General features: G+C 50.9%; 1 protein-coding gene across 2 annotated transcripts in view; it reads right to left on the bottom strand.

The window, feature by feature from the left end:
* Positions 1–22,248, bottom strand: part of ROR2 (receptor tyrosine kinase like orphan receptor 2) — a 193,176-nt gene that overhangs the window by 38,854 nt on the left and 132,074 nt on the right. For both annotated transcript variants that reach the window (XM_032427538.1, XM_032427537.1), the window contains exon 2: positions 8,973–9,050. In XM_032427538.1, the coding sequence (XP_032283429.1) occupies positions 8,973–9,009 (37 nt within the window). In that variant the 5' untranslated portion in view covers positions 9,010–9,050. The remainder of the gene's footprint in view (positions 1–8,972; positions 9,051–22,248) is intronic.

A 22,248-nucleotide genomic window follows, 5' to 3' on the forward strand; every position in this document is an offset into this window, starting at 1 on the left:
ACCCTCTGCCTTTGCCATTCCCATGTATCTCTAGCTGTGAACTGATTTGTATGTAGCCTTAATGGGCCTCAGTACCATTCCCAATTCCATCAATTCTGTAAAATTCTCCACAAATACCTCATTGTTTCTCTATTCCCCTTTATCTCTCTTCTGAAATCTCCTTCCAGATAGATGCTGAACTTTCTCCTGTGTGTGGTTCCTCAGTATGCTTCACTGCTTTTATATTCCCTATCCCTTTTTAATTTCTAGCTGTGCACCATCTGCTCCTTGACCTGCCCATCAAGTTTCTCATTTCTCTGACTACATTTTTTTTATTCCTAGAAGGTCTGTTTGGTTTTCAAACTCACCACTGCCTTTTCTTCCTTTATCTTTAATCCTTCTGGCTTCCTTGTTTACTAGCTCACCACTCATCCCAAGCCTCTCCAAGTGTGCTTTGTAATTTTCCACTGTAGGGCTGGTTTTCCTGTGGGAACCCCTTGCGGACTGGGTTCCTGCAACAGGCCGTGCCAAATTTTCGTGTTAACTCTTGGGCCTGGGATTCCCCCACTACATTCCCGTCATGTAAACTGGGTTTCCTGAGGTGTGGGTCCAAGTCTGATTTCTCATGGGAGCAGCTTCTGTGCTTGCACCCTTGAGCTAAGGTTCAGGCAAGGACTGGAGTCCCTAGGTCTCCTAGCTTGCTGCCAAGGGCTTACCTACCACACTCAGTTCTCTGGACCCCACGGATTCCCTCTGGTTTGACGCTGAAACCCACGGCTCCTGCTATAGCTGAGCCTTGCAGAACTGTTTCTGTAGTGGGATGATCATTCAGAGGCCCTTATTTAGGGTACAAGAAATGTAAATTCTTTCATTTTCTGAAAGGCAAATTTGATATTTGTTGCAACTCTTATTTCTCCTGATTGAAGGAAATGTAATACCTCTGATTCCAAGTGAAATCAGTAACACTATGGCATTTATTTATTCACATGATCTCAGCATTTTCCCAATCCCGGGTATTCTCTCTAGTGTAGCATTTACGTTTGGGGGCTCTTCCAGCATCAGTGCTTTGGAGAATGTGATGCATCTGCAGAAGCCCATTGCCCGTCCCCAGCTTTTGCCAAGGTGCCCATGACTTACTGGTGTTCCTTCTACTCTGGACCCCATGGATGCACCCAAAGCCACATGGGGACACCATCTTATGTCGCTGGGGAGCCCATGTCATAAGCTCATGATACCTGCAGAACACAACTCTTTGTCTCAAATAAACTAAACCATGGGGACATTCTCCAAGGCTGCTAACAGAGTGGGACCACCTCAGGTGGATCCTGCCTGGCAGCCCAAGGCTGTCACAATTCTGCCTCCTCCCTATTCCTGGCTCCTAGGCATTTCTCCATCTCTCTCTCTCTGCAAGTTCATCGAAGCATTTACATCTTCTGCTAATTTTTGTGGAGCACCTGTATGTAATTTAAGTGGAGTGTGGCCAAGTTTGTTTGGTCCACCACTGTAGCCATCATTAATTCTCTGGAGGCCAAAATGAAAGCCAGAAAGTAAGTTTTCTCAAGATGAAGCACAGTGTTGCTCTGGCCCTTGGCTTTATTCACAGGCACCATTGAAACTCCCGGCTTCATTTCCCTTTTGTGCAAAATATGGGGTTTGTATAACTTTCGCTAAGCTCTCTTCTAGCTCACAAAGCTCCCTTTAGGGCCACCCCAAACTTCTCCAGACATGACTGAACAGCCCAAGTGGGGCAGGACACAGACAACTGAGAACCTGGCTAACTTGGATCAGTCGGCACCCCACAGTGTTAGAGGGAGAACAGAAGTGTTCCCTTTTAATTAGCCAAGAAGGTTTCTCCTGCTGCACAGCAGGGTGGCTTTAACAACGATGCTAATGGACTCCGTGGCCCTGCTGCCCGGGCCAGCTCTCTGCTCACCCTTAACTCCGGACAGCGGCGCTCAGTCCAAGCATGAAAACACACTGAAGGCAGAGCTAACAGGAGAACCCATCACCATGGGACGCCAATCCTGCCTCACAGTCAGATCAGTGATTAATGATTTTTTTTTTTTTAAATCCCAGCTGACCGTCCACATGTTCACCAACTTGGTCAAATTACTTAGGTGTCTGAGGAGCTGCTTGTTTACCAGGCCACACTGACTGGTCTGGGAAGGAGATAAGGAAAGCCATATGCGCTAGGGGTCACAAGGTCACAGGGCTTTGACTGGTGGGAGATAAAACAGACAACCTGCCTCGCAAGGCAGGTGAGCAGGAGACCCAGAGAGCCGCACGGAGAACATAAAGCTGCTTTTCTCTGGGGGAAGCACTTACAGGCCAATAAATCAGCCGGGGGCAGGGGCAGTGGGTCACTCCCGCCCAGACGTTCCCGCTGAGCTGTCTACTGGTCTGCACAGAACCGGGGTGGACGAGCAGAGGAGCCACAGGGGCAGGACAAGAGGATGCGAGGTTAGCAACGATGCGCATCAGAGGACATGGGAACAAAGGAGCAAAGGAAATCTGAGGCCCTGAGGAAGAAGTACGTGTGAGTGTTTGCACGTTCGGAGGAGGGTGCCCGTCCTGTCGTGTGGTGAATGGTGGCCCCAACCACATGGGTTGGAGCCTAATCCCTGGAACCTGTGAATGTGTCCTTATTCGGAAATAGGGTCACAGCAGATGTAATCACGTTAAGGTGAGGTCACATGGATGGGTCCTCGTCCAATGGCTCGTGTCCCTATCAGAAGAGGGACATCTGGACACAGACGCACAGAGAAGACCATGTGACAACAGAGACGGAAAAGGGAGAGATGCGGCCACGAGCCCAGGAAGTCCACGCACGGTGGGCATCTGGCCTCCAGACCTGGGAGACGGTAGATTTCTGTGGTTTGAAGCACCTAGTCTGTGGTCCTTGGGCATGACAGCCCTCGGAAGCTACTGCAGGGGTACAGGGGACGGAGGAAGGAAGAAGCCAGCCGACAAGCCGACACCTCCACACAGGGCGACGTCGGCAGCCTCACAAAGGGGCAGGGGCATGAACACACGCGCACACGGCAAGCAGACCCAGACTCAGGGGAACAGATGGACAAACTCAGAGAGAAATACACCCAAAGAGCAGGTGGAGGGGAGCACATGGGAGCTGGTGCACAGGGACATCAGGCGGAGAGATCCAGAGAGCAGAAGCGCACACGCGAGCACACACACACGGACAGATGTTAAGACAAGCACGCACGGACAAGCCCATTGCACTGTGGTGGCCAAACCCGATGAGCTAAGGAAGAACGGCCTTCCTCGGAACCGTGGCGGCCAGCTGCAGCGGCTCCTTTGCGGCCGAAGGGCAGGTAGCCAGAGGCGACCCCTGCAAGGACAGGGGGCTGGGATGGGGGGCGGGGGGGGACTCTGGGAAGAAGGGGAGATGAGAGGAAGGTGCGGGGGCAGGAACCAGCCTCGCTACTCTGGGAGCTGGGGCGCGTCCCCGCCCTCCCCAGGGAGGGTTCACGTGCGCGTGCACGACGCCTCTCCCCCACGCTCAGCCCGGGACAACACGACTGTGCATGCTCTGAAATCTCTTCTCCGTGGGTTATGGTTTTCTCCCCACATCGTTCAGTCTGGCCACGTCCTGGACAGTCCAACGGGCGCTGCAAATCCACGGCGGCGGGAAGGAGCGAGGGTGATCCATCAATGGCCTTCCCCCCGGGATGGCACCAAGCTCAGAGCCCTTCACCCGATGTCTGCAACAGGGGGTGAGGTTTTCAACTTAACCCGTCAGCCTTGGAGCCCTCACACCTGCAGCAAACCCCAGGAAACCATCACAAGCACACACACACACACACACCCCAAAAGTTCCAGAAACGGACCCAACACGTACACTAGTCAATCCATGCGTCCTACATGGTCGGGAACCCAAGGCTCAGGAGACAGAACAGCAGGCCTTGTCACCATGCCAACGCGGAGCTCTCTGCTGACTTTCCTGTTCCCTCTGCCCAAGGAGCCCTGGGGGGAGCCGCAGGGGCGGCCTGGTGAGTAAGGCATCACCGTCTGCCCTGTGATTAGAATGCCCTTGAGAGCACCTCTAATTGCAACGCAGCCTCAAGCGGGAAGAGTTCGGAACTCCCCTGCTGGGTTCGCGGGGACGATGAGCAGCTCTCCTCCCCAGACGGGAGACGGGGGCACACCGGGGCTGTTTGCGGAGGCCGCCAGCCACGCCAGCCCAGCAGCACCGCCCTCGGGCTCTCAGAAGTGATCTACTTCCCACAAACATTCCAAAGTACTGATTTTACAAAACCTAAGACGTGTTACAGATGCACTTAAAATACAGCCTTGCACCACAGGAGTAAATGGCCTGTAGGCCAAATGCAAGCTCTTGTTAAGTGTCATGCCGCTAACAGGGACAGTGATAAAAGCGCCACGAATCATCTTACTAGTGCATCTACCGTAGCAAGGAATACAGGCTCCTGGCAAATGGCCATCCTGCGTTAACGCGGCACTTTAACTGGAGTCCTGGGACCGGCCGCAGTCCTGCGGTGACGGCCCTATGGCATATGGAAATTTCAGGCACACTTTTCAGCTGTGAAATCACAAAGTCTGTGGTGTTTATTTTCTCTTCTACGGAGGCTTTTTGCTTGGGGATCCTTCTCTCTGAGGACCAACCACCAACTCTGTATGTGTCAGGTGCTCACTACTCGCACAGTGTATCCAAGCACAAACGCCGTGTACACTTGGACCTAATTCCCAGATCCGAGTCTGCTCAGGAGAGGCAGAGCGGTTCTCTCACCAGGGACTGGCCTACCGGCCGTTTTCACCCGCCTGTGCTCCTACAGACCGGGGCGCATCACAAACGCCAGCTGGATTACAGAAGTGGCTCCTATGGTCCATCCAGCTATTATTACTTTCTTGTAAGATTTAAGCCAAATGGGGCCAAGCAGTGACGCTCCCCGAAGCTGCACAAAAGAGCACGTGGACTAATGAGTCTGGCATGGCCATGCCGACGCCTTCTGTCACGGAGCCGAGGGAGCAGAAAGGAAGGGCAGAGGGAGTGTCCTTTTGTGCAAAAGCCACAACCCAAAAGAAGTAACATCACACGACAGAGCGAGAGAACAGGGCTGTAAGGCAGTGACTGGGGTGTCCCTGAGACTCCCTGGGGCCATTCTCTAGGATCCTGTCCCCAAGGGGCTGCTGAGGTGCAGATGCCTGGAACGGAGGCACATGCTGACGGTCACACTGCCACACAGTATATGCCTCCTGCCGCTGCCTCCCGGGTGAGTGCTGTGCCCCGAGCCTCCTATGCCTCCGGTGGCTGGGGGCGCTTGGGCCGCAGCGGGTGCTGGAGCCGCCTCCAATCCAGCTGTGCGCTCTGGCCAAGCCAAGCTCACCTGGCGGCACTCAGCATGCTGCACCACCATGCTGTGGCCTTCCGCTTCCTCTTGTACTGCCCCTTCACAGCATGCACGCACGTGCGCGTGCGCACACACGCATGCACGTGCACACACACGCACAGACACACGCATGCACACGTGCACGCACTCATGCATGTACACGTGCGCACACACAGACACATGTATGCACACGTGCACGCACTCATGCATGTACATACACGCACGCGCAGACACGCATGCACATGTGCACGCACTCATGCATGTACACACATGCACACACAGACACGCATGCACACGTGCACGCACTCATGCATGTACACACATGCATGCACACACGCACACGTGCACGCACTCATGCATGTACACACGCATGCACACGTGCACGCACTCATGCATGTACACACGCACACTCATGCACATGTGCACGCACTCATGCATGTACACACATGCACGCACACAGACACGCATGCACACGTGCATGCACTCATGCATGTACACGCATGCAGACACACATGCACACGTGCATGTATGCTCATGCACAGACACACGCATGCACACATGCACGCACTCATGCATGTACACACACATGCACACATGCACACTCATGCATGTACACACAGACACACATGCATGAGCACACAGCGACACATGCATACACACACACATGCCCGCACACGCACCCACTTCACCAGGGAACGTCTGCAGATGGTGTTTCTGTGCCCTGGAGAAGGGAAGGCAAGCTTCCAAATGCCTCAGCGGAAGCACCCACGGTTTTCACACAATCACATGTGGGTTAACAAAAACAGACCGGAGGCAATCAAATCCCCACTAAGCAGAGGGCATCACAAAGCATGCAGTTGTGGGTTTGAGAAATTGCTCGAATACCAAGAAGGAGGACCAAAAATACCACCCAAGGCACAGAATCTGACTTCTCCATGTTTGGAGCTTGTGGCTGGGTGGGAATAAGAATTCCTGAGAACACTCAGCCCACAGTCATTTCCGCACCTCAGTCAGCGAGTGCGTCTTCCTCCAAGTGGACCTGCGGGACCTTCCGCCCTGCAGCCGCCTCTGCCCCCCACGCTGCTGGAAGCACAGCTGTGATTGGGGGTGCTCCCACCCCCTCCTGACCCAGCCCAGGCCCCCTGGAGGCCTGCCCCCTGCACCTGCCGGGGGAGTGGGGGGAGGCTTGGGCAGGTCCGCTGCAAACACGGTTCCCCTGAGGAATACTGGAGTCCACAAGGTGAGTGCAGGTTAGATGTGGACTCTACCTGTGGCTTGTCCACCTCTCCTCAGCCAGCCCCACCTCCCCCCTGCTTGCTCCTCACCTCCCCCCTACCAGCCTCCTTGCCTCCCTCCCACCTGCCCCCTCCCTTCCCTCCCATCTGCCCCCTCACCCCCTCCTACTACCCCTTCCACTTCCCCTCCATCACCCTCCAGACCACCAGGAAGATCTTCTCAGAGAATGATCAGGCTACACCGTGTCCCAGGCCAGAACCTTGCACGGTGGAGGACGGCACTCCTCAGAATAAAATAGAACATTCTCCCACCACCTAAAGAGCAGTGTATGTCTACCCAGGGCTGCCCAACAGAACTTTCCGTGGTGATGGAATGCTCTAGATCTGTGCTACGGTGGCTTTAGCCACGAGGCCACTGAGCACTTGAAATATAGCTCAGAGGACTGAGGAACTGGATTCTTAATTTTATTTAATTTTAATTGATTTAAAGACCCACACATGGCTGATGGCCTCGGTATTGGGCCATGTTGGTTTAGCCCCGCTGATCCTTCGGACCTCAGCTACCCCAGCCCTTTCTCTCAGCTGCCCCAAGGCACCGAGCTGTCTTGACCTCAGGGCCTTTGCCCAGGCACTGCGATGGCCCAGGATACCCCTCTCCGTGACTGTCAGCTCTTCAGATCTCAGAGTAACATCCTATCCTTTGCCAGGACGCCCTTCCCTTCCTTCCAGCTCACCGCACCCGTCTTCCTCCGAGCTACTCTGTCAAGGACTCAGGATGCTGACTCCCCAGTATGGGAAACATCATGAGGCAGAGACCACACACAGTGGTGCTGTGTTGTTCGGGTCACCAGCATGTGCCCGGGCCTCACACAGCAGCTGGTACCGAGGGCCCGTCAAGAATACGTGTGGGCCATCTGGCCTGTGGGCTAAGTCAGCCTTTTGAGAAATGATTTCAGAATCTAACCATCCAAAACGATCTTCCTTCTTAAGGAATGTTTCCCGAGGCCCGGCATCCAGAGCACAGGCCTTGCCCCCCTGGGGACACATCCCTGTCCTGACAGAGGCCCTGCCCCCTGCAAGTGCCCTGGGTCCCTGTGAGGCCTTGTCATCACCAACTGAGCAGGCAGAGCTCCCCGTGCCCTTGACGGAGACGGCTGACCTCTCAGCACACAGCGTGTGCTGGTGAGCGTTCTGGAACCAGGAGGGAGCTGAGCGCCCCGTGTGACCCCAGGAAGCCTCTCAGGACCTGCAGGGACACGCCGGCCCCTAGGCTGAGGCCAGCAGACTTGAGTCCTGGCTCAATACCCAGAAGACCCAGCCGTGGACACGTGGAGGAAAACCTTCCTGAGGGGTCGTGGGACCCTCAATGTACAGGTGGCTAGGAAATTAGTATGGGTTGCTGGTCTTTGAATAATTAGAAAGAAGTTAAGCAGAAATAAAGTGAATGTCTTACTAGATTATCGTTTGGCATTGCATCGGGTCTCCCGGCAATGCACATTTGAAGGCTTAGCCCCCAGGGGGATGGTCTTGGAAGGTGGGCCTTTGGGGGGCATCAGGTTAGATGAGGTCACGAGGGACCCCCACAAGGGGGTCAGCGCCCTAATGGGAAGAGCAGCTGAAACAGGCTTCGCCACGTGAGGCCGGGGTGGGGGCGCCGATCGCAAGCCAGGCAGAGAGACCTCAGCAGAACTGACGCTGCTGGGCTCTCGCCCTAAACTCCCAACCGCCAGGACTCTGGGGAATGAATTCCTGTTGAGGAGGCCACCCATGTGCAGCAGCTGGGTTGAGACAGTGATCTAAGACAACACGGTGCCCAAGGGTAGAGTGGGAAGGGGGCCAGCCCCTCAAGAACCTGGGCCAGATCTGAAGAAGTGTGTCCGATCGACTCTGCCACCCTCATATTCCTACAAAGTGTGCCCCGTGCGCCGTGACCCAGACAGGGGCCTGTGGGAAAGGCCGAAGCACAAGACAGAGAACCTGCCTGCCCACCTGACGTCCACCTGGCACCCACCCACTCTGGATGAGGACATGGAGAGAGTGACCCCCAGAGGACCACCACCTGTCAGCAGGGGACAGTGGCCGAGCCAGGGGTCCAGCTCCTCAGGCTCTGCTAGGGCCCATGGAGCTCCCCACAAGGCCCCTGCCTCCCTCCAGTGGCCATCTGCCCACCCGTGCCCTGTCACCTGCCCCCATCACGTTCCACCTGGCTGTAACCACAGGGGCAGCGGCTGGCATGCCCCATGCCCACCAGCAGGGCAGCGCTGGGTCATGGGCACCCCGCCCCCCGTGTCAGCAGCCACACCTCGAGTAGAGATGGCAAGCTGACTGGTGCCTCTCTATGTGGGACCCCGAGAACACGTTCAAACACCTGCCCCCAGCGCTCCTCGCACTTTACCTTTCAGAGTTGGAAGAGGACCATCCTGTCCATCCATTTGTCCCAAAGGGTCATTCGGGTCAGGAGTCTCCACTTCCCCTGAGCAAAAGAGCACAGCACGTACGTTAGTGAGAGTTCACTGCAAGGCCTTCACTTCGCTTCTCGTGCAAAGATGACAGTTTTCTAGCAAAACCGCCCGCTGGGTATAGAACACCTGGAGGGATGAGCCATTACGGTAACTTCCAGGGGGCTCTTGGAGCATCAGATCTGGTATAATAGCAACAGTGATCCTTGACGTTTATCCCAAGTGCGGTAGAATGCAGATGCTCTGCAGGACGCACCGATGAAACCAGCATGTGACCGAAGCCCTGAGCGCCATTCAGGGCAGGAGAGAGATTCAAACACTGGCCGGCAAAATAACACACCGCTGTAGCCGGAGTCTGCAGGTCGCCCTCCAGATACTGGCCTCTGGTAGTTCTCAACCAGGAACACCACACGAGGACGTGGGCGCCCGCCCCTGGATCCTGGGGGAAGGAAGGGCAGGTACGACGGATGCCCTGGCTCCATATCCCGGTGTGGCCCCTGTCCCCTTCACTTCCAGGCTGTCACCCGGCAGCCTGGCCTCGACCGGGTCCCACTGGTCGGGGGCAGGGGAGGGTGGAGGAGAGCTGGTGACGTCAGGGGTGGCTCTGACAACATACCTGGATGGATCTGGGTTTGTGGCTTCAAGCCTACCAAAGAGCGGGACACACATGCTGAGCATCATGTGGCTTAGAAAAACGGAAATCCTGCCCTGCGACACACGGATGAAGCTGATGGAAACAGCCAGACACAGAAAGACAAACACATGGCTGACGAGGTCCCTGGAGTCGTCAAGTTCATAGGCAGAAAGCAGATGGCGGGCACCAGGGCTGGGCCCGGGGACTCAGGAGTTAGTGTTTAGCAGGGACGGTTTCATATGGGGGAGATGAAAAGGTTCTGGAGATGGATGGCGATGGTAACAGAAGTGGTTCAGGTGGGAACCTTTAGGTCATGGGCATTTACCACCATTTTTAAAAAAAAGTCTATGGAAGACAGTTTATAATTCGGTTATAGTCAGGGCCACCCCACTTGTCTCTTAAATGAGAAAGAGAGCTAACAAAGCACCAGACACTTCAGGCCGCGCTCAGGATGAAGCCTTGCTCCCAGGCAGCTGAGGTCTGCCAAGTGCGTTCAGGTGGTTTGCGGATAGAACGAGGCACACAAGAGTCTTCAGACTGTTTAGGGGAATGAACACTGGCCAGCAGATATGTGAGGGTACCGGCGTCTCGAAGCTGATCCTGTCCACCCCACCAGCTCCTAAATCACAGGACGCGCCCGGTGACGCGTGAGCCTGCGCCCTTGGGAGTCCAGTCCCAGCTCCCAGGAGGCCAGCGAGAGCCCGTTTCTGCCCCAGCCCGGGCTTCTCGCACCCAGTTAAGGAAGGTTCCCTCTTTCTATTGCTTCCAGTCCAAACCCGGCCAGCCGTCAGAACCTGGCTTTCGTAAAATGTCCCCAATCAACCCCTAGGAAGCACCAGCCTGATTCTCCAAGACGACCCCCCAAACAGTACGTCTCTCCCAGAGCAACCCGAGCGTTCTCCGCTGAGGAATCAGAACCTGGCCCAGGGGAGCGACTGTAAACAGCAGTAGGACATCGGGGGCTGCGTCCCCGTGACGGCTGATGGTCCCGGCATTAACACCCTGACACAGGGGCTGCTCGCGCCACGGAGACAGGCGGGAACTATGCAAGGCAGTCAACGCGTGTGTGCTCAAGAATTAAACTTCAGCTGGGGTTGCAATGGTAAATTGGCATGTTACACACACCATCATTCAGCACCGTGTAAATGCAGAGAGACCGCAGGAAATCAAACACACTTGTACTGTATACACACATCTGAAAGAGGCATAAAAATTATTAACGGCTTAGAAATTGACAAGTGGTGTGAAACAGTCAAATAAATACACGCCCCGAAGGAAAATAAGCACCATTAGCCCGATTCCACTGTGGAACAGATTCCCAGCTCTTCCAAGGCAACTTTCAGTGCCGAAGCACGTGTATGTCCCGCGCATCCGAGGCGCTGCGTAGACGAGCATGCGCCCCGTGGGACGGAGCCGGGGGTAATCCCAGTGCTTCTGCTGATTCTTGAGCAGACGTCACCCCCAGCCAGACTCGCAGCGTCGCTGCTGATCTGAGAAATGCTAAGATTCTATCTGGAAAGGTTGTGCCGGTCAGCACAGAAGCTGGGATTTGATTTTTCGTTTCTTTCAGCCTTCAGCTTTGCCTTAAAAAATTTAGTAAGATTTAGTAAAATTTAGTTTGGGTACTTGAGTGAAAGAGCGTCATCTACGTGTTTGGAAACAGGGGTGAAGTTTCAAGTAGCCCACGAGGCTGACGCCAGAGCCCCCCCCCCCAGACAAGTCACATATGTGAATAAATGCAGAATGGCCAACTGCCGTGGTCCTTCGTGCAGATGCCTCAAGTTTCGACACACCTGGGCCCTGTCGTTGCTTCCTAACTGAGAAATAAGGACCCCACTGCTAGTCTGATATGGAAATTGTCGTTCCTCTGCACAGCATACGTCAGACACAGAACGGCTGTCCAGACTTTAATGTATGAGCCAAATGTAACGGGGCAAATATGAACTTGGGGACAGGTGACAAGTGACAATACAGGCCAGCATTTCCACAGATTCCAACAGGGTCAGGGGGTCTCCTGCCCCCCCCCACAAAGGGTTAAAAATACCCCAAAGGGAAGAAATAAGCACAAGCCAAAACCAACAAAACTATCACACACACACACATCAAAATGTCACTGTTACGTTATCTGGAATTACAAAGGTAATTTAAAATGTCTCCTTTTATTTTATTTTTAAACATCTCCACATGTGAAAAAGCATCACATTTTTAATTGAGGTAATTCACATACCATAAAACTCGCCATTTGCAAGTCTACGATCCAGTGGGTCTGAGGACATTCATAGGTTATGCAACGGTCTCCACTATGTAATTGCAGAGTATTTCATCACTCCCAAAAGAAACCTTGCTCCCATCAGCAGTCCACCCACTCTCACCTCTCCCAGACCCTGTAACCACTAGTCTGCTCTCCCTCTCTCCAGGGATTTATCTATTTTGGACATTTTACATAAGTGAAGTCATACGGTATGTGGCCTTTTGAACAAATACCAATTTTATGATTCAATGTTTTAAATGTTACGCCCAGTAGTAGCCAAGAAAAAAGGAAGAGAAGGAAGAGGCTGGATGAAGCTGGAGCAGGTGATCAGCAAAGGAGCCCATGACCTGCCCCCTCCACACTGTCAGAGCGCTGACAGTCTGGGGGAGGTCTGGCTCCCCGAGTGGAACAGGATGTGGTGGTGCACTGGAGATCGGAGGTGACTGAGGGCGGGAGGAGCCGCTGGGAAGGTTGGGGCCACGCAAAGACAGGATGCTCAGGGCCTGAGACGCACCTGCCGGGAGACCAGCACACGTCCGCATGGTGCTGCGGGAAGGCGGGGCTCGCGGGCTCTGGGCAGAGGACTGAGTGGGGTTCAGCACCACCAGTGACAAAGCTGATGTCACCTGCTTGCCCCCTGACTAGCGGGTTCCTCGGCATGTGGGCGGTACTGCGGAACGACCTCTATCCACCTTCCTAACCCCATGCACTGCCCAGCTGGCTGGTGACGGTCTCAGGGGGTGCGAGCCCTGTGACACCCCCCAGATGGCCTCTGCCCAGCGCCTCCTCACACAAAGGCCCACTCGGGTTACCTGGTGCTGTTGCCCTCACCCCCACTGGCCCACCAACAGACCAGGGGACCTGAACGGGGAACAGCCTCGGGGAGGAGCCCCATCTGCCCTAAAGCCTTGGAACTCAACTACCTTCTACTGAAATGGAGGGTCTCCTCGGAGCAAAATGACACATCCTTCACTTTGGCAAAATACTACAAGGTGTGCTATGAAGGCCTCATTCCATTTATGATGCCCTGGATGTGGGTGATTTTCACCGTAAAAACCCACACGGGCAGACAACGCAAAGCTGCTGGAAAACTCAAACCATTGATGGTGTCAATCAAGTAGGCGTGGTTTATTAGCCCCTTATTCGTTTTTTTGATGTTTAAAGAAAAGAGAACATTTAATATGAACCAAATTTAAATGTGGCTGGTTTAATACAATGATACATTACATGTATGGTTTGATCCGTATCAAAATTACACTTTAATGCCTAGAAGCAAAGACCAAACACACTGTGGTAACTCACATGGGATTCTGGAACAGAAAAAATACATTAGGTAACGTCTAAGCAAATAGGAACAGTATGGATTTTGGTTGAGAATTAACGAGTCAGTCGAGGCACACCCACTGTGACGAAGAGACCACACTATTAATGGAAGGTTTAACACAAGGTGAACTGGGTGTGCATGACACGCAACCTCGCTACCACCTTCACAACTCTCTACAAATCTAAAACTATCCTACGTAAAAAGCTTACTGGAAAACAATTCCACATCCCATCATGTGCTTCCAGCCCATAACCAGGGCTCACAGGTAAAGAAGGGCAGTAGGAGAGATCCTATCTCCAAACACCCTACATTCTTGCTCACTGGATACAGCCCCGAAGCCAGGCGGGAATGCTAACCACACGAGCGCAATACCACAGACTCACTGGATTTGATCTAAGTTGTGCAAAGATTCAACAGCAGGCCAGTGAATACTCAGACATGAAGTCACTTGGGAGAATGTTGGGTTTTGAGCTGAATCCTGCCTTAATTGTCAGGCATGGTGATATCAGCTCTGAACCAGGAACTTGGTTTATCCTTGGCAGGGCTGAACCAGCCGGCGTCTGCAGGGTGACCCAATGTAAGGGTTCACCGCTGATGTTTGGTGATGCTTGGTAAGTAGTCAGGGTTTCACGGGGGGCTGCTGAAGGTGCACACCCTGCCCCAATGTGGGGAAATGCATGGTAATTACAAACCATGCACCGGTCACCCAAAATCTTCTCTGGACCTGTTCTCAATATGGGCCTCTAATGGGACGTCTTGATTCGTGGTGTCGGGAAGAGAAATTTCTGTCTGCAGAGTGGCAAGTGGGTCTGCTCTGGTTTGCACGCTCTTTCTGTACTATTAAAATACTAACTCTCCTCATTAGCGGCAGAGACACTATTAGGCAAGAATTTACTAATGAAGTTCAACCCACGCTCTTGGATTTGAGTCCATGCTGCCTTTCTGTTTTGATTCGTGTCTCTTAAAATGTTTTGTTATTCATACTTTTCATCCATTAATCTCTACCTGTTGATCTGAATCAGGTACACTTGTTGTGATTTAATTAGATGTAGTCTCCGGCATATCTGGACAACTTCAAAGCAGGCTCCTTTTTAATTAGTGAGGGTACTTTATTCACCAAAGCTTGGCATTCTTGGACTTGGTCATCCTCGTGAAAAGGTATAATTTCCAGGATCTGAGGAAGAACAACAGTCAGGGCCCAGAAAAAGCCCCCAGCCTGGAGGGCTGATTGTGTAGCAGGCCAGGGGCCCCTGGAAGGGCAGGCAGAGATTTCCCAATGAAAACTCAGACAGCCCATCCACTTGCAATGGGAAATGTTGGCCGTGTGTTCTGGGGCAATCCCTCAGCTCAGCCGACACGTGCAATGAGAAACATCCAGGATGCTGGAAATGCAAGGACTGAAGAAAAGAAATTAATAACTGGGAAGGAGCACAGTGTATAAAGTCCCAAAAGGTGCGTCCATTAGTCTGGGCGCTGGGCCAGACAAGGTACGTCAATAGGAAAGAGCCCCCATAACGTCAGCCTCTGGGAGCACCGCGGTTAAAACGCCGCACCGTTGTGTCTTCACGTAGAACACCACTCCGCACTCAGGTGAGCTGCCGGGGCCTCAGCGCTGGTAGCGTGACCAGTCTGTGATTTTTTATTTTCATTCGTGCTCACTCTGGGTGGAGTAAATGCCGGTGTTAGGCCTCCTTCAAGGGCTGGCCCAGCCCTGCTTTGGGAACCACCTGACATGGAGTCACCAGGGTCCCTCCCGAGTTTAAGCTCTGCTTTGATTCCACTTTGATGGCAAACACATCAAAGCCCCACGTGAATCCAAGTGTAGACGCGGCTCCCCCCCGCCCCGCTGGGCACAGCCTGAAGTGAGAGCTTTTATCACTCGGTGTCCCAGATGGCCTCCAGGGCCCCGAGCAAAGGCCCCACTGTCAGGGCCCAGTGAGCGTGTGGCTGAGGAGAGGGAGAGGCAGCCCGGGAGGCTGAATTGGGGTCTTTCATCGACGCCCTCTCTTCCCCGACACCTAGAGCCCCCGGCCGCCATGGCGGGGCCCCCACCCCCAGATGTGGCCCGGAAGGTGAGACCCGCCATGCCTCCGCTGCGAATCCAGCCCCGGGCCCGCTTCCCCGCTGGGCCCACTTATCACCTCGGCAAACGCGGCAGAAAAAGAGCAAACAGAAACGCCGGGTGCACACTCCGTGTGGGTGTCTCTGTCTCCATTTGGTTTCATGGAAGACTCTGGAATCCTGGTTGTTCCCCTGCACACAAGGTTTTTAGCTCAAATGCCTAGATTTAGTTAAAGGTAAAGGAGGAAAACACACCTTTTTTTTAAAGAAGGACCCTTATCAGGAAAAGAATTGAGTCAGGTGCGATCCCATGGCAACAAGGGAATTACTTTCCAGTTGCCTAAGGGACGGGTTTAGAGGCCCGGGCCCCCCACGCTGCAGCCGGACTCCAGGCTGCGAGACCCCTGGACTGGCGGGAACGCGACCAGGGACAAAGGGAGCGGAGGGGTCTGCAGCGGGTTCCATCAGCGCCTCCATGTCCCCGAGGCCTCGTTCTGTTGCCCTATTGCAAGCAGGACATTTGTCCGCAGTGATGGCCTCACGTTCATGGAAACAAACAGCAAACGGGGGTGAATGTTTGCTATGGTGGCGACAATTATTTTTTTTTAAGTAGCTTCTATGTGAGTTTGCTAGTGACGACATGCCGCAGCCTGGGTGGCGTAACTCTGGGGGCTGGAATTTGCAGATGCAGGCGTGAGCAGGGCTGGTTTCTCCTGCGGGCTTGCAGACGGCCGTCCTCCCCCAGGCCCTCCCTAGTCATCCCTCCCTGTGCACGTCTGTGTCCTGATCTCTTCTTAAAAGGACACCAGTCACACTGGATCAGGGCCCACCATAAGGACCTCGTCCACAGTTAATTACTTCTGTAAAGAAGCTTCGTCCAGTGGGTCTATTTGGGGGAGCACGATTCAACCCATAACAGGTAGTGTTATTTGTCTCCAGGACTTTAGAAGTAACGCTGATTTGAAAGCGGTATTTGCAAGTGCACGGTGCAGACAGACAGGACAGACACGTCTCACTGAGGTGACACAGACCAAGCAGGGGTTTGGACCAAGTACAGAGGTGCGACCGAGGGACCCGCCCACAGCCCGCTGATGGTTCTAGCACCCTGACAACGTCCTTTGGACACCCTCTTTCTTGTTCAAAAGACATCCCGTGGCTGCGTCCAGCAGACGTCGGGACAGCACGGTCCTCGGAGCTCCGAGTCCCCGAGGTTTCCAGCAGCGGCTGGGACGCCTTCCAAGTCCGCATCGCTCAGGTCCCTGCTCTCAGGACGCTTACTTACATCAGCACCACTGTCCCCGTACAGCGGGCAGGTAGGCCTGTGGGCAGTGTGTGCTCGCAGGTGCAGCCTGGCCCCCTGCAGGCCTGCCCAGCGGCGGGCAGCGTGGGCATGGTGCCCCAGTTTACGCATGTCGTCCGCACGGATGCTTCATGTTGAGCGCCACATCTGGGCCTTCTCCTGTCCCCCTTCTCCCCTGCGAGTGTGTCCTCCTCCCCAATCCTCCGCATGCCGCAGCACTCGGAGCTGGGCCTGCAAAGCTCCCCCATTCTTTCCACCTCCATCCCTTTGAGGGCCTGTCGAAATGCACAGAGCCCCCAAAACATACCCTTACGGGTCAGACCATCCTCGGAAAGCCAGCGTCAGAGGCCCGGGGACCTGCTCACATCTGATACACACATCACACTTGACTTGTCCGAACATGAACCCAGCTTCCCTCCACAGACTGCTCCCCTGCAGCCACCACCCACCCCCCGCATCCTAAATTCTGACACCCTCCTTCCACAGGCAAAGGCCATGGACCCTGGTTGTCCTGACTTCCTTTTCAACCACCTTCTTCGTCCAACCCATCATGAAATGTCATTTGCTCTGTCTTCAATATCCGATGCTCCCAGCCCCTTGCTGCTCACGCCCGGTGCAGAGGCTCCCGGCTCTGCGGGGTCAGGCGACAGTCCCTGGACAGGCCTCTGCGGGCCCACCTCCCCACAGCGGTCACGCTGGACCTCTAAAAGGGGCTTGCTACACCATCCGCTGGGGGAGCAGAGGTGAATCTCAGAAGCCTAAGGCTGAGCGGAAGAAGCCAGACACAAAGAGCCTGGATTGCATGATCCCCTTCACACCAAGTTCAACACGAGGCAGGAGCATCTGTGCTGATGGGGGTCAGCATTACCTTTGGGGGTGACGGCCAAGGCGGAGCAGGACAAAGTTTTCTGAGACGTCGCTGGTGTGGTCTGGTGATGTGGGAATTTACACACTTTTATCTACGTGTATCACACCTACAGAGCTTACCACGGTTCTTCTAGCAGAATCTCTCCTGTAACGCTACCACCTTGAACAAGACCCACGCTGACCTCATTCCACGTGCCCAACACGTCCCTGCACATGATGCACATGGTCCTGCTGCCCAACCTGCTTCCTGTCTTCTTTTCCCCCTTAACACTTCCAAAAAACCACATGTTCATGTATTTCTCCGTCTCTTCTTCTGTCTGTCTGCTCCCTGCTCTATCCTCAGCACCTGTGTAGGAGCAGGGAGCTGTTCATCTGGTGCATGAATGAATGTTCCTGTGTTCTACACCTTCCACCTCCTCAGAGGAGCAGCCTGAACCTCGGAGGGACGGGTGGGCTGTGCCTGTTTGCTGTGCATGGTGATGGTGGGGAGAGCTGATGCTCTGAAGCACCGTGGAGAGTGTCATTGCACAGGGATGGTGCTGTCTGGACCTGGGGCACCCGGGGGAGGCTCTAGGTCTGATTCAGCTGGGGTCGTGGGGAGGCGGCAGGCGGTGGCCACCGCGGGGGCACGACTGAACACCATCAAACTGCCTCCTGCTAACTACAATGGCAGTAAACATGAACGCGGCCCGGAATTTAAAAGGAAATGCAGAATCAGAGGACAACAGGGAACTTCAAACGGTCTGACGTATTTCTAGGATCAACAAGGTTGTGCACACATGGAAGGCCAGGGGCACACCCCAAGAAGACTGGGAAGGAGAAGACACTTGCCCCTCGCCGCTGGTGCCATCAGGAACAGGCAGTGAAGACTGAAGTTTGACCGATGTCTGCTCACAAGACCCTCTTGGTTCAAGACACACAGCGAAGTACATGAGAAAATCTCCTGACCAGTGACTGGCTAACCACACAACAGTACTGACCGAGATGTGACCCTTAGGAATCCAAGCTTGAAAACGTAAAGGACCTTATGTTTGTGTTCTTATCACACAAACAAAATAACAATAATAACAACAGTAATAACTAAAGAGAAGAGGAGGAGGAGACTTCGGGAGGTGATGGGTATGTTTATAGCACAGACTGCAGTGATGGTTTCATGAGCATATACTTACCTCCAAATCAAGTTGTGTACATTAAATCTGTACAGCTTTCCAAATAATACCTCAATAAAGTGGTTTAAAAAGAAAAGAAAAAGAACTTAAAAAGAATGACGGACAACTCAGCGGTCACACATCACAGGAAACAGAGAACCCACAGAATTGGTAAAGCAAGGCTACTAAACAAACAGTAACAAGAAAAACACCACCAAAAACCAAAATGAAAAACAAAAATAAAACCACAGCAGCAAAAACAAACTTTGATGGGTAGAGGGGTTTGCTACTAGAATTGCTAAAATATTATCTAAAATGTCCAGTTTTTAAAAAAGAATCACAAAGACATGCAACAAATAAAATCAGGAAGTACGCCACATGCACAGGAAGAAACATCCAACAGAAAACGTCCCTGAGGGGACCAAAACTATTATAAATATGTTTAAAAAACTAAAGAAAACCACATCTAAAGAATCAAAGGATATTATAACAAATTTTTCTCACCAAATAGGGAATATCAATTAAGTGATAGAAATTAAAAGAATCCTATAGAAATTCTATAGTTGAAAGAACAACTGAAATTCACCAGGTGGGCTCAATAGCGATTTGAGCTGGCAGAGGAAAGAATCAGTGAACTGGAAGACAGTTTAATATCTCTACTGGAAAAGAGATTATCTACTCTGAAGAGAAGAAAATGAAAACAATAAATAAACAATCTAAGAGACCTGTGGGATGTGATCAAGAGCACCAACACAAATGAGTCCCGAAAGAAAAGGAAAAGGCAGAAAAAATATTTAAAGAAATGATGACCAAAAACTTACCAACTTGATAAAAAGTATTAATTTATACACTTAAGAAAATCAAGAACCAGGGGCGCCTGGGTAGCTCAGTCGTTAAGCGTCTGCCTTCGGCTCAGGTCATGACCCCAGGGTCCTGGACTTGAGCCCTGCATCGGGCTCCCTGCTCAGCAGGGAGTCTGCTTCTCCCTCTCCCACTCCACCTGCTTGTGTTCCCTCTTTCACTGCGTCTCTCTGTCAAATAAATAAATAAAATCTAAAAAAAAAAAAGAAAATCAAGAAACTCTAAGTAGGACAACCTCTACGATATCTACAACTAGACAAATTTGAAAAGCAAACACAGAATCTTAAAAGCAGCAAAGAGGTGACTCATCATGTATGACATATGGGATGACATATTAAAAGTGTTGGGGGAAGAAAAAGATTGTCAACCAAGAATTCTATATCCAGCTAAACACTTTTTCAAAAATGAGTAATTTAGGCCACTTCCAGATGAACAAAAAATGGGGGAAATTTGTCATTAGCTGACTGCTCTGTAAGAAATAGTAAAGGGAGTTATTTGAGATGAAATGAAAGGACTTTGGAAGGAATCCTAATTCACACAAAGAAATAAAATAGTACCAGTAAGGGATCTACATAGGTACTATGAAAGATAATATAAATGTATTTTTCTCAGTAACTCTTCTGCTATTTGTTTTACAAGATTACTTTATAAAACCATAATTATCAAATTGTGTTGATGGGCTTAAAATATATGAAGATATAATTTGTATGGCACTAACAGTTAAGAGAGAAGAAGAATAGCAACATATTGGAGCAAAATATTTATTATTAATATTAAGTTAGCATTAATCTGAATTAGATTTTTAAAGTAAGATGATAATAGTAATCTTCATGCAACCACTAAGAAAATAATTTTTTTAAATTACGTATATGAGAGACAAAATAAAGAAATTTTTAAATCATACTAGGAACTATCTATTTAACACAAAAAAAGGCAGGAATCAAGGAACAGAGGAACAAAACAGAAGTGACACATAGAAAACAAGTAGCGAAATACAGAAGTAAAACCTATCTTATCATTAATTAATTAAAGGCAAGTGGGTTAAAAGGACAAATCAAAAACAACAGAGACTGGCAAAAAGGATTAAAAAATTATCCATCTTTATGTAGTCTATAAAAGACACTTAGTATTCAAGAATACATATAGCTGAAAAGATATCAAACACAAAGCAAACATAAGAAAGCCATAAAGACTTATATAAGTCTCAAACAAAATAAACTACAAGACATGAATCATTACTAGAAACAAAGGGCATTTTATAGTGACAAGAAAGCTTGTCATTATAAAAGGACATTTTATAATAACAAGAAGGTCAACCTAATCTATTTTAAATGTATATGCACCTAACAACAAAGCCCCAAAAACACAAAGCAAAAACTTACAGAAATGAAAAAAAAAGTAGCTAAGTCAACAATAGTAACTGACGATTTCAATAACCCACTTTCAGTAATGGATATAAGAAAGAACTAGGCAGGTCAGTAGGGGAACAGAAAACTTAAACAGCACTATAAGCCAACCACAGCTAACACAGTAGAACATTCCACCCCTACAGCAAGATACACATTTTTCTCAGGGTTACAGAGAATGTATTCCAGGACAGACCATATTCTAGGTAATAAAACCAGATTTAATAAGTTTAAAGGGAATCAAGCCATGCAAACTATGTTCTCTAACAACAGAATGTAATTAGAAATCAGTAACAGAAGGAAATTTGAGAAATTCACAAATACGTGGAAATTAAAACATTTCTGAATAACCAGTGAGTCACAGAAAATATCACAGGGAGATTATAAAATACTTTGAGAAGAATGAAGGGATGCACAACATAACAAAACTTAAGTAATACAACTAAAGTAGTGCTTAGAGGGAAAGTTATAGTATTGTATTTAAAAAGATCTCGGGTGATGGACAGCTCAGTCAGTTAAGTGTCTGCCTTCAGCTCAGGTCATGATCTCCAGGTCCTGGGATCGAGCCCCATGTCAGGCTCCCTGTTCAGCAGGAGTCTGCTTCTCCCTCTACCTCTACCTCCTGCTTGTGCTCTCTCTCAAATGAATAAATAAAATCTTAAAAAAAAAAAAAAAAATCTCAAATCTATAACCTAACTTTACACCTTAAGGACTTATAAAAAGAGCAAACTTAACCCAAAGCTAGCAGAAGAAAAGAAAGACTAAAGATAGGGCAGAGACAAATAAAACAGAGAAATGACAGAGAAAATCAATGATACCAAAAGCTGGTTCTTTGAAAAGATCCGCCAAATTGAGAAAGCTTTAGCTAGGGTGATCAAGAGAAAAAGAGAGGAGACTCAAATTATTAAAGTCAGAAATGAAAGAGGGGGCGTGCATTACTATTGAATTAAAAGAAATAAAAAGGACTATAATACTATGAATAATCATGTGCCAACAAGTTAGTAACTTAGATGAAATGGACACAGTCCTAGAGAAATACAGTTACTGAGACTGACTTCAGAAGAAACAGAAAGTCTGAACAGGTCTACAACAAGCGAAGACATCGAATTAGCACCAGAAAACTTCTCAGACAGAAAAGCCCAGGACCAGATGGCCTCTCTGGTGAATTCTACTAAATGTTTAGATGAGAATTAACACCAATAACTTCACAGACACTTCAAGAAGTATATAAACTTTTTTTAAAAAATATTTTATTTATTTATTTGACAGAGAGAGACACAGCGAGAGCAGGAACACAAGCAGGGGGAGTGGGAGAGGGAGAAGCAGGCTTCCCGCTGAGCAGGGAGCCCGATGTGGGGCT

Source organism: Phoca vitulina, unplaced genomic scaffold, assembly GCF_004348235.1.
Source record: "Phoca vitulina isolate PV1807 unplaced genomic scaffold, GSC_HSeal_1.0 scaffold37, whole genome shotgun sequence".
Classification (NCBI taxonomy): domain Eukaryota; kingdom Metazoa; phylum Chordata; class Mammalia; order Carnivora; family Phocidae; genus Phoca; species Phoca vitulina.